Source organism: Notothenia rossii, assembly GCF_949606895.1.
Source record: "Notothenia rossii genome assembly, chromosome: 10".
NCBI classification, from domain to species: Eukaryota; Metazoa; Chordata; class Actinopteri; order Perciformes; family Nototheniidae; genus Notothenia; species Notothenia rossii.
Window position 1 is genome coordinate 35,055,731 of NC_136908.1, and position 13,198 is coordinate 35,068,928.

Below are 13,198 nucleotides of genomic sequence, written 5' to 3' on the forward strand. Positions count from 1 at the left end.
CGCCTGTATAGTGGGGTTAGGCGGTCATTTTGCAGCTCGTGGTATACAAATAGACAATGGAATATTCATGTGAAAATAGAGCCATATTCTGCCATGCCTGTAGAAATGTTGGGTCAAAAATAATGCATACAATAGCACAGATGCCTTCACCACGAATGGCTACAAAACTATCTCATATCCCAAGCTTATCAACGAGCTGATGTTGCAGCTGAAATGTTCTCCAGGTCACAAAGTCAACCTCACATGATGATGTGATACCAGTTTTCAATCACAGTAAATATTCTCTTCCCAGAGTATATGATGGGACCAAGGTGATGATGTACATGGTTTTAATAATAATACTTTTGCCTTTCAATGTTTGCCATTTTAAAGCATGAGCTGGTTCAAATCATATTTGCCTTGATTTACAATATGTTCTCATTTGTTTTATCAGTACAGTTTTGAAGCTTTTGTGCTTTTCTTTGCCATAGTCCACTTTGGAATATATGAAATATTTCAGGATTGCAATTTTAACTCACTTGAAATGTTCTCACTTGCTTGGTTTCAAAACATAACAAATGCCATAATCTGTTCATTGGGGACCATCAATGCTATTTTTCATTGCAGTTGCCGGCCACTATTGCTCATGTAAACCTACTACTGCTTTGCCCCCTGTAATCTCAGAGGCACCCAGAGTCATTTTGTTCTGGAACCGGGCCTGTACATGGCCATATACTAAACAAACTAAAGAGCCCATTCCGTGTTCCTGTTATGATTTACTTCCTCTCTGCCTTCTTCTGGTGATTTATCTGACGTCCAGTGCTCCGTCTTTTAACATCTTTTCCTTTCTCTTTCTTGATCCTCCTTAGCAACCTTCATTATAGTCCTTGACAGTGGTCTGTACTGTATTAACAACGTTTCACATGTTAATAATTTACAATCAGAATCGAGTATTCAACTAAGCCGTGTAATACAAGTTGTTAGTAGCCTTAAGGGCCTATACACAGTTGTTATGCTATACCACATCGCCCTTCACTGGATGTATAATGAGCTGCACTAAACTACATTTTAGCATTTAAAATACCTAGCCATTCATTTGCGGTTATTTTGGTGAAAGCAACTCAAAAGTAACTAAAGTAGTGTAACTCATTACATTTCAGAGACAGTAATATTGTAATGTAACTTATTACTTTCAAAAGACAGTAATAAGTAATATGTAATATATTACATTTTGGAAGTAACTTGCCCAACACTGACTATAAGGCAATCAACACACAAACATATTATCCAACAAATTGATCGACTAAGTGGCGGGATGTTCCTGACTAAGCGGTTGTCCAATCACAACAGAGCTGGTTTCAGACAGAGGGTGAAAAGAGGTGCTGCAGCTCAGGCAGTATGAGAAGAATAAAGAGCTTTTTGAACATTAAAGCATGGAGACGTGTCCCAGTAGAGACACGTAATACAGTGGCAAGGAAAAGTATGTGAACCCTGTCATCACAACTTCAAATCAGCTGCTGTTTCATGATTTTTTTTTTGTGCTTTATCAGCTTTTGCACCAGCTTTTATATTAATAACGCTTGCCTTTTGTTTATATTCGTTTATCTGCCTCCCCGGTTTTGCACGGCTCTTGGGTCCGCATTCCTGCCTTAGCCTGACATGCTGTCTAGAAATAATTATGAGTTAGCAAAATATGCAAAGAAACACAATATTCATACACACTCCTTTAAGATATTCTTTTAATGCATCCACGCATGACGCCTCCCAAAGAGTGCTTCCTGCTGTCTGTGAAACAGACTGTGTTATAGGTTAACATCAAAGGTCATTTACATGGCACACAACAGCAGGTGATCACAATAGACCCAAACACTGATCAGATGCCCCCCTATACAGGATGCCATGCAACTTGTTTATTCCTCCCTCTCTTTCCTGTAGTCATAAAACCATTTATCTTAGCCCCATGACATAGACCAGATGTTCTTCTCATAGCATACATATATATGCTGTCGCTACGACGACCTGAAGAAAGCGTTTTCTTTGTGTCATGTGCCGTTCATATTTTTCCTTCCAGCTAGAAAACTCAGAAGTGAAAATGGAAATTTAAGTTGAGATAGACGGCTATGAACAGAATGTTTTACCAGTAGCAAGGTACTACTCATTAACAGTTGACAGCTAATGAAAGCTAACTTGTTGCAGGTGAAGGAGATGGAGCTAGAGTTGGACTCGGAGCAGAAGCGGCACGCTGAGACAGTGAAGACACTGCGGAAGAACGAGCGGCGGCTGAAAGAGCTCCTATTTCAGTCAGAGGAGGACCAGAAGAACCAGCAGAGAATGCATGAGCTGGTGGAGAGGCTGCAGAACAAGATGAAGGCTTACAAGAGACAAGTGGAGGAGGCTGCATGTCACATCCACCTGCTGCTCACTCTCACCCTGTTTGACACGCACAGGTTCATGATCCTCCTGTTTGGTTGTCATTGCAGGAGGAACAAGCTAACATGAACCTCGCAAAGTACAGGAAGATCGTCCATGAGCTGGATGACGCTGAGGAGCGAGCTGACATTGCTGAGTCAGCACTCACCAAGATCAGGACCAAGAGCAGAGGCAGCGCTGGGAATGGCTTTTCCTCTGTAAGAACTGTTAGGACACATCCCGGCTATTTTAACATTCAAATTGAATGCTAGTTTTACATTATGCTGCTATATTAAGTGATTTTCCTCCCTTATTTTAGAGAATTATCTTTTAACATAACTAAACCAGCTCATTATCTCCTTCACCTAAAACATAACATTAATGCCCACTCCTAACTAAAGGTCAGAAGCACAGTGTAAAAATACAATTAGCAGTTGTAATATCTTTTGATATGAGCAATGCCAAAACAACAACCAAAAAGATCCCTAAACTTTTAAAGACAAGTTTGAGACCTGATCTCCTTAAATCTGAAAATAAGTATAAAACAGGGAGTCAAAACTAATCACTGCTGCTGCTTTTAGTTCAACATTCAAAATGTTAACAAACAGAATAACAGCACAGAAGTAATTTTGCTACAGTAGATCCACTTCGAAAACGACTTTGTCACACAGGCCTACAGATAGAGACTTGTACACACACAGATCTGTAACCAGACAAAATGCTGAGCCGCTGTTGGAGCAGGAGAGGGGGGCTGAGGTCCTGCTAAGTCATCAGGTGGACCAGAACTCTTTCAGTAGATTGATGTCTGGTGGTAACATCAAACCACAGTCAAGTCGTATGCATCTCGGAGCTACATCTTTTTATTACTACGGTGATCACAGATCAAACTATCAGCGCTTTTGTTTTCAGAAAAATCAATTATTAGTGACTTTCACACCAAGTACTTAGCCGTTACTTGTTCCCAGTACTTAGTCCCCCCAAACTCTTTAGTCCCTGGAAGTGTCCTAGTAGATCGCGTTCTCACCGGAATAAGTCCCTGAGGGAGGATTACGCAAATGAAGCCGCTGATGTCACTTCTTTTTCTGCTGCTTTGGGTTTACTGGCAGGCGCAAACAACTTCACGGCGTATACTGCCACCCGAAGTCCCGGAGTCCCCCGGAGTTGGGGACCGGCTTCAGTAGAAGCTGCTGGGTCGCTCTCGTCTTCCGAGTATACCGCCAGAAGCGCAGACACCTCCAGATTACTCCACCATGTTTTATTTTGTGTTGCCATAAGTTAGTCTCTCTCCGTTGGTGCGCTGGGCTAATGCTAATGCGAGCAAATCAAATGGCGGCTTCCCAAAACTTTTTACGGGGCGTGGTTTGCAATTTGCCCAACCAATCAGAAATTGTTAGTGTGGCCGACACACCCATGAACCATTTCCTCCCCAGGAAAGTACCACCTCTCTAGCAGGGACTATCTGGGGGTGAAAAGGTTTGCGCAAACTAGGGACTAGTTCCAGATCTTTTTGGTGTGAAACCAAATCTCCCCCTCCTATCGGCCTAGTTCGGGGGGAAAAGTACTCCGGTGTGAAAACGCCTATTGTATGGATTTAAATTTCACACACTGATGTGAGGAACATTTGAACAACTTTGGTGCTACTTAAACTTTTCATCCAGCCTCATAACCGTTATGTTATGAAAAATATCACTCGTCACCTGGTCTTCAATATCAGGATACATGTATTTATTATCCTTGTTGCAAGAATGGAAGTAGTCATCACACACAGAGCTGTCTGGGACAAAATAGTTCCCAGAACAGTGTCCTTCATATGCCTTAAATACAAGCGAGGCTGTTACAGTCACAAGATGCAGAATACCAGTTCAAACCAGTATTCAATGTTTAGTTCAGATTAGCTAAGGCAATAAACATGACAGTCATATGTCTATCTCCATAGAGGCTGAATCATCATGTTAATCGTTGTCACATAGCTATCATACGCCTAAAACAGTCCTGATTCTCTTCTAGGTAATCATACATCCTGTTACGTAAGGAATTTCAGAGGGTTCCTCCTCACAGAACTGCTTCAGCTCAGAAATATTCTCAGGATGTCTAGTGTCTCTTGAGGTTATTTCACAGCTCTTCTGGAATAAGCTCTGACTGGACCATTCCACAAGGCAGATTTTCTTTTTTTGAAGCCATTCTGTATCACATTGACTTCTATATTTCTAGTGATGTCCTTCTGCACCCCCCAACCTCGGCTGAGCTTCAGCTGGTGGGCATACACCCTGACATTATCCTGTAGGATATTCAAGGATTCAATTCAAGGATTCAAGGCTTTTATTGTCATTCGTACATAGCTACAGTGTAGTTATGTCAATGAAAATCTTAGGTCCCAGGCTCCACCTACAGTGCAACACAATAAAACAGAATAGAAGTAGTGCCATAAGAGTCTATATACAAGTGATACATAATTTGTAAGTTGCAAACAGGTGAATGTTATGGATGTTCTTAGTTCAGGTGTTTAACAGTCTTATGGCCTGTGGAATAAAACTGTCCCTGAGTCTGGTGGTTTTGGCCCTAATGCTACGGTATCGCCTGCAAGACAGCAGCAGACAGAACAGTTTGTGGCTGGGGTGATGGGGGTCTTTGATAATCCTGAGGGCTTTCTTCCTGAGCCGCTAGGAGTAAAGGTCCTCCATGGATGGCAGCTCCGTCCTGGTGATGTGCTGTGCAGTTTTCACCACCCTCTGTAAAGCCTTACGGTTGAGGGCGGTGCAGCTCCCGTACCAGGCCGTGATGCAGCCAGTCAGGATGCTCTCTATGGTGCACCTGTAGAAGTTCAGGATCCTCTCTATGGTGCACCTGTAGAAGTTCAGGATGCTCTCTATGGTGCACCTGTAGAAGTTCAGGATCCTCTCTATGGTGCACCTGTAGAAGTTCAGGATACTCTCTATGGTGCACCTGTAGAAGGTCAGGATTCTCTCTATGGTGCACCTGTAAAAGTTGCAAAGTATCCTGGAGTCAGAGGAAGAAGAGCGGCTGTCGAGCTGTTTTGGTGATGGTGTTAGTGTGAAGAGTCCATGTCAGGTCCTCAGTGATGTGGACATCGAGGAACCTGAAGCTGCTGACTCTCTCCACCGTAGTCCCATTGATGGCGATGGGGGGTACCTCTCTCTGCTGCTTCCTGTAATCCACAATCAGCTCCTTGGTTTTGCTGACGTTGAGATGGAGGTTGTTATCCTGGCACCAAGATGTCAGGTTTTCGACCTCCTCTCTGTACGCGGTCTCGTCGCCGTCGGTGATCTGGCCGATGACGGTCTTTTCGTCAGCAAACTTCGCGATGGTGTTGGAGCTGTGTGTGGCCACGCAGTCGTGTGTGAACAGGGAGTAGAGGAGAGGGCTGAGCACGCAGCCTTGGGGGGCTCCGGTGTTGAGGATCAGGGTGGAGGATGTGATGTTTCCCACCCGCACTACCTGCGGTCTGCCCGTCAGGGAGTTCAGGATCCAATCACAGAGGGCACTGTTGAGCCCAAGGTCTCTGAGCTTGATGACCAGCTTGGAGGGCACAATGGTATTGAATGCTGAACTGTACTCAATGAACAGCATTCTCACATATGTGTTCCTCTGGTCCAGGTGTGAGAGGGCAGTGTGGATGGTGAGGGCTATGGCGTCGTCTGTGGACCTGTTTGCTCTTTAGGCAAACTGCAGGGGGTCCAGAGAGCCAGGGAGGGAGGAGGTGATGAATGATTTGACTAAACGCTCAAAGCACTTCATGATTATGGAGGTGAGTGCTACTGGACGGTAGTCGTTGAGGCTGGTGATTCGTGTCTTTTTGGGGACAGGAATGATGGTGGAGTGTTTGAAGCATGTGGGGACTACAGACTGCAGCAGGGACCTGTTGAAGATGTCTGTTAACACCTCTGCCATCTGAACTGCACACACCCTGAGAACACGGCCAGGGATGCCATCAGGTCCAGGAGCCTTGTGTGGGTTGACCCTTTTAAAGGATTTGCATACATCTGCGCTGTCTAAAACAAAAGGGTCAGCTTGTCTGGGAGAGATGCACATGCAGACAGTCCCGCAGCACCCCCTGCTGCTTCCTTGTAATCTGTCATTGTTCTTAGTCCCGCCCACATGTTCCGGGTGTTACGGTACGTCCACACGGTTCCGTCGCGTGCGTCAACGGAGACGCTTCCCATTCACTTGGAATGGGGTGACGTCAAGCTTTGCCGAACTGCATCGTGGTTCCGTCGAGTCGCTTTGCCTCCGTTGCTCGCGCTGAAAGTTGAGAAAAGTTCAATTTTCAAGCGTCGACGGAAGCGCCAGCCAATCAAATCATATGCCAGTACAAGCGCTAGCCAATCAAACCGTGTGCTTGTGTCTCCGGGGTAGGAGATTAATGTGATTGGTTGTTTATCGTTTGCCAGACACGCCCACCGGCAAGCTTCAACGCGACGGAACCGTGTGGACGTATCCGTTACAGCCTTTGAAGTCAGACTCCACTTTGTCTCTGTATTATCTCTTTACACTGCTAATAGCTCTCCAAAGTTCATACCTAGATTTCTTGTACTCCTCTGAATCCCCACCTCTGTGCGCGATAGTGCGCGCTTTCAGCTTGGTACGGACCTCGCTGTTTATCCAGGGCTTTTGATAAGGGAATGTCCGTAGAGTAACCTTCGGTACCACGTCATCTATGAATTTCCCAATGTAGCAAATGACCGTGTCCATGTGTGTTGATATGTTTGTCCTCAAACACACGCCATTCCGTAGATTCAAAGCAGTGCTGCAGAGCTGGGTCTGACTCCTCACTCCAGCGCTGTATGCTCCGTGTCACCGGTCTGTCCCGTATCAGTTTCTGCTTGTAAACAGGCAGCAGCAGTGAGATTTGGTCTGATTTGGCGAAGGGAGGGCGAGGGAGAGCTTTATATCCATGTCGGAAAGGGGAATAAACATGGTCTAGTGTATTTCCGCCGCACGTCGGGCAGCTGATGTGTTTGTAGTACTTCGGCAGGACTTTCTTCCTGTTGGCAGTGTTAAAATCCCCGGCTACAATGAAAGCCGCCTCTGGCCGTGAAGTCTCTCTTGTCGATTACACCAAACAGCTGATCGAGAGCTGTGTTGTGGTCAGCCTGTGGCGGAATATATACTTCTGTAAGCACAACCGCTGTAAGTTCTCTTGGCAAATGAAAAGCCCGGCATCTGATCATGAGGTGCTCTATATGAGGGGAACATTCCGAAGAAATAATCCCCACATCTGTGCACCAGTTATTGTTTATCATGACGCACACACCTCCTCCCTTGCTTCTCTCTGAATTAACAGTCCGATCCTGGCAGGAGAAACTTGAGAATGATCATCCTCCCTGATGATAGCTGGCTGTCCAGGCCCAAATCATGAAGCCCCCTCCACCGTTCCTCACTGTTGGTTACATGTTGTGACGCGGCTATGCCTTTTTCATGCCCGGCGCTGTATTCTTCCTGAATAATTCAACCTTAGTATCAACAGTCTTCAAGGTGGCCACAGTACTAAATGGTCTCCATTTAGCAAAAGATGTGGACTGATGGCTATCTAAACTCTAAGGCAGCGGTTTTCAAAGTGTGAGGCTTGCCTCCCCTGGGGGGCGCCAGAGAGCTTAGTGTTAGAAAAAAAATAACAAGACAAAGATGAGTAAAGTGACACTTGCACACTTGTGGCTGTCTGTGGAGACCGAGTTCCCCCACCTCGCCAAAAAGGCTGTAAAAGTGCACATTCCCTCCACCTCCACCTACCTGTGTGAGTCCGGGTTTTCCGCATTGACTCTGATCAAAAGCAAGTGCCGGTCAAGGCTGCAGCCAGAGGATGATCTGCGTTTATTCCTGTGTGCATCAAAGACGCAGACTCATTGTTCCCACTAAAGTAGGAGGTGAGTGTAATAAGGAGGCAACGTTGACGTTCAGTGTGTTGCCGGGAGCATATAAGGATTTATCCACCATGTTGAAAATGTTAAAAAAAATATGTGTTGAGAACACGGCGTGCGAAAATATACGGGTCGTGCTGATTTGTCTGTCGTCTGTAAGAAGGTGTCGGCGACTGACATGCAAGGAAGAACCGCTGTCCACAGGCTGTTCCAACTTTATTAACTTCCAGGGCAGTGAATTGAAGATGCAATTGTAATTGGGTGTGTGGTACATTTTCATGCACGCACACGCATGTTTCACAACACACAAACTGAGAAACACTCAATTGTCCGATCGCTACCGGTGTCCTTGCGATCTAGTGATGTGTCGGTCGCGACAGTGAGTGAGTGTGAGTGTACACACGAGGTCAACCGGCTGGTCGAACCTCCTCTCCGGCACCGGAAAAAAAATTGTTAACAGTCAGATGTTAACCAACGAATGTCGACAGCCGTTAACAGCTAGCCGCTAGCTGGCAGCCAATGGTAGCCGCTAGCCGTCGTTAGCCAACGTGGTTAGCTGCTAGTCGTGGTTAGCTAGCGCGTCCCAGAGAAACAGCCCCACGAGGTAGCAATCGGGTTCATCACTACCCAGTAGGTCGTGCATCGTCTCCCTGTTGGTTGGAAGGCCGATGCGGGAATGGCGAGCAACGTCCCCAGCCATTCCGCGGGGCACGCACCGAGCCTCAGTCCGCGTGCCGGTGGCAGCCACGGACGATTCCAAAAATCCCCGGCATTTCGAGAAAAAAACCTGAGTTTCTTTTGCCGTGTTCGGGTCCATCCCGGAAACTTCACGAGACGTTGTCAGGGTCACCAGTGTAGTGCCGAGAGATAGGGAGGTAGAGGCGGTGAGGCGGTGCAATGAAGGTGCAAAAGGGTACTTTATTTGAGAGCAGAAAAGGACATGTTGTCCGGTTGCAGTCCAGGAAGAAGAGAGAGAAGCGAGGAGGGCACACAATATATATAGTAAACACATAACATGTCTGTGTGGGAACTATACCCCCAACTGTAGTTCCATGTGTGAATTATGTAACCCAGTGTGTTAATGAGTGGTCACTACAATGTATTGATTTAAATTGACATGCATCCGCTAAGAAAAATAGTCTGTTGTTACTGTTTGAACTAACGTAGCAACGGCAGGAACTGCTTTGATAGTGTTTTTGAGGAGCTTTTTGATTACAGATTTGAAAACATTATTGCTTGTTTTAAAAGTAGCACAATTCATTATGTCAAAGCTTGGAAAGTATCTAGATATCCCTGCCCTAATGCCAAAGTAACTGGAAATTGAATAGGTGTCACCGTGTCACCGCTGCGTAAAAAGGAGGGTTTCTGCCCCATTACTTCTCTTCTTACTTCTATAAGAATAAAGCACGGAGGAGGGAGATCTCTTTTTCTCCCCCTCTTCTGACAGCCCAGCAGCTGATCTCAAAGCACGCTCCCCTCTCCTGCAGGGGGGGCGTGGTGGTCAGCTGCAGCTCACAGAATCAGCCCCCTGCAAAAACAAAGCCGGAAAGAGCAAATGGAGCGAAATGAGGCATGGCTAAAATGCAGGATCTGTTTGGTATTTTGAAAAAAAAACTATATTTATATACTTTATATAGGTATGGCCCTACAATATATTGTTAAAATATAGCATGATAGGTCCACTTTAAGTAATACAAGACAGAATGATGATGATGATGATCTCCACGCTACAGCTGCTGTGTGCATGCATAATATCCAAGGATTAGAGGCGGTTGGATGCTGCTGTTTTGAGCATTGCAATTTATTTATTTTCACTATGTTATTTATTTATGATTATCCTTAGGCTCAACAAAGATTTGATGTCAGCTGTTGCTGTCTTTTTTTCTATAGCTAATAGTTACTGAAATAGAGCCCTGCTGTTTTGTCAGGGCCTTTTCTTTAAATATAATTTTAAAATGTCTATACAGTAGCCCCTTCTTTTAAATAGTTTTTATAGGTGTTGCTATCTGCTTTGTATAGCGTGGTTCTACAAGCAAGTCAGTGCATTCATTTGGTGGTATCAGAGAGTTACAAGGGTCTGTAAATGCAATGAAAACATTTGGCCACAGCAAATCATTGATATTAATGTGTAATTTTTACTTTTGAATACTTCAGTACAAAGGTACATTTGATTGAATTATAAAAGGTATAATATGTTGTAAACTGAAGAGCCGTTTGGGAGCCGAAAGAGCCGTCTCTTCTTGGTGAGCCGAGCCAAATGATCCAGCTCACCAAGAAGAGCCGGAATTCCCATCACTATCTTGTTATAACAACAAGTGCACGTTACTGATGCAATATGGTTGAGACCATTCGGGCTTATTCTAGAGGGGTGCAAGGAATAGTCCAAGTACTGGGGGAGATTTATACAATATGTTTAAGACATAAAGATAAAAAGGTTTAAAAAGTTATTGTTTAATGTTTTAAGGAGGTGACGCTACTCAGCCAATCAAATTGGGGCAGTCAGTGAGTCAGCACGATAGATTCAAACAAACAGAGAGGGACGAGACAAGAAGAGAGAAACAGTCTAAACAGAGTCATTTCAAATGGCGGAAAGTGGACATCAAAAACAGAGCATTTAATGAAAGTTTCTCTTACTGGACCTCTTTGAAATGCAATTGAATGCCCCTGCATTATAGCAACAACAACAATAATAATAATAATAATAATAATAGCAATAATAATTGGGAGGGGGGGCTGTTCTGTTCTTATGTTCTCTGAGGGGAGGCTCAACCTTCCCACACTTTGAAAACCCCTGCTCTAAGGGATTACTTTGTAACCCTTTCCAGCTTTATACAAACCAGCAATTGTTGATCGTAGGTGCTCTGATATCTCTTTTTTGCAAGGCATGTTGCACATCTGCTGATTATATATTATAAGTCAAATCACACCTCCAATCTTATTTCACTGACTAAACTAGGTTTGTTAACCCCTAAACTCGACAAGCTTTTGTTGAAGTCTATGGGCTCACACACTTTTTAGAAACAACATTTTTGAAGGATTTATTCATTATGAACAAACACAACAATTAATTCTGCACAGTTATTTAAGACTGTTTGTGTTTGCTTCGTATTGTAATCGAAGAGTACTTCCAAACGGTTCCCTTACTTGTTCTTGCTCCTGTTTGTCTGTACTCCACTAGGGTTACAGCACTCCGTACCCCGGCCTGCTGAGGTCCCCCAGCTCTGTGGGTTCAGAGGGCGGGGGGGGAGAAGATCCTCCGAGACGACCAGTCTGTCAGCTCCCTGATCCCAGCGTACCTGGACTCTCTGCAGAAGCTCATGGTGGATTAGAGCAAGCCGGGGGGGACAGAATGACTTAACACTCACTGTTTCACCTCTCTGTGTTTAATGTGCATTCCCCAATGAACTCCTTTATTCTTTGCATGATTGAAGACTCTAAAGACTTCGTTTTGTTCCTCTTCATAATGTAATATGTTTTTGTCAAAACAGATCCATGATGAATATTTTACTGTTACTCTTTTCAAAAATCCCCAAAAGATAGTCAAATATTGATACATTTATAAGTACTGTACTAGTTATCAGTTTATTTTTTATTTTATTTTTTTATAAACTTTGTTTATTGATTTTTGTACACAAATTAAACAGTTGTGCAGATCACATAACATAGAAACATTACAACAAGACAAAAAAAACAAAAACAAAAAAAAACAGTCTGCTTGGTCACACAACAAAATACAAACAAACACATAACCTCATTTTCTTCAGGTAAGAGTACAAATACATTTAAAATGTTTCACATACAGTATATATATATATATATACACACATACATACATACATACATACGTATTCGGGTCTTATTCCGGAATATCCGGGAAGGTCGTCCTCCCTGCATAGGCAAAGAAAGGCCCCCAGACACTCCGGAACTTCCCGGAGGAGCCTCTCAATGTGTAACGGATTTTTCAAGCTGCAAATTAATAAAAATGTCCCTTATCCACAGAGTGTGGGAAGGTGGTATTGGTGATTTCCATCTTGTTGGAATAAGACGTCTTGCTAGTAATGTTGCAATGGCTATAAGGTCTGCTTTGAGCCGAGGCAAAGGCAGGTTTGGGATGCCAAATACTGCAGTAATGGCATTAGGCTCTATAAGCGTCCCAGTTACCTCTGAAAAAGTACTGAAAATGTAAGTCCAGTAGTTGTGCAGAGACGTACATGACCAAAACATATGCAAATGGTTTGCAGGTGTTTGGTGACATTTTTCCCAAGAAGGATCTATATTGTCAAACACAATGGGTGTGGTGAAAAACTTTACACTGAATCAAACCATGTCTTGCGCAGACGGATGAAGTATGCACACGCTTAAGAATATTGACCCAAAGATCCTCTGAGATCTCCTGACCCAAAACCTCCTCCCAAACAGCTTTCACAGAGTTTAGAGAGGTTGAAGATAGGGTTTGGATTTGATTGTAAATAAACGAAATAATTCCTTTCATCACAGGGGCCTGAGTGAGAAAAGCATCTAGAGGCCTGTCATCAGGCAGGTTAGGAAACTGAGCATATCTATTGCGAGCAAAACTCAGAATTTGCAGGTATCTAACAAAATGATTTTTAGGAAGAGAGAACAATTCTGAGAGCTGTTGAAAAGATGCAAAAGTGTTCTCAATATATAAATCTTTAAATGTTTTAATACCAAGGTTTGACCATATAGGAAATGCACCATCTGATATGGAGGGGGGGAAAACATGATTTGCAGCTAGTGGAGCCGAGGTAGAAAAAGCTTGCAGACCAAAGTGACGTTTAAACCGATTCCAAATCTTTAAGGAGGTTTTAACAACTATATTTTTTAGCATAGAGGGAAACCGGGCTGTTGATGGGGGAATGTACAAGTGATGTCAGTGACACAGGCTTAGAGGAAAAAGACTCCATAGCCAGCCA

General features: G+C 44.0%; 1 protein-coding gene across 1 annotated transcript in view; it reads left to right on the forward strand.

Moving 5' to 3' along the window:
* Nucleotides 1-12,736, forward strand: part of LOC307022756 (myosin heavy chain, skeletal muscle-like) — a gene marked incomplete at its 5' end in the record, with an annotated part of 48,325 nt that extends 35,589 nt beyond the window's left edge. The window contains 3 exon segments of the mRNA XM_079655649.1: nt 2,176-2,459; nt 2,462-2,606; nt 11,443-12,736. Of these exon segments, the coding sequence (XP_079511775.1) occupies nt 2,176-2,459; nt 2,462-2,606; nt 11,443-11,622 (609 nt within the window). The 3' untranslated portion in view covers nt 11,623-12,736.
* Between the last annotated feature and the right edge of the window lie 462 nt (nt 12,737-13,198).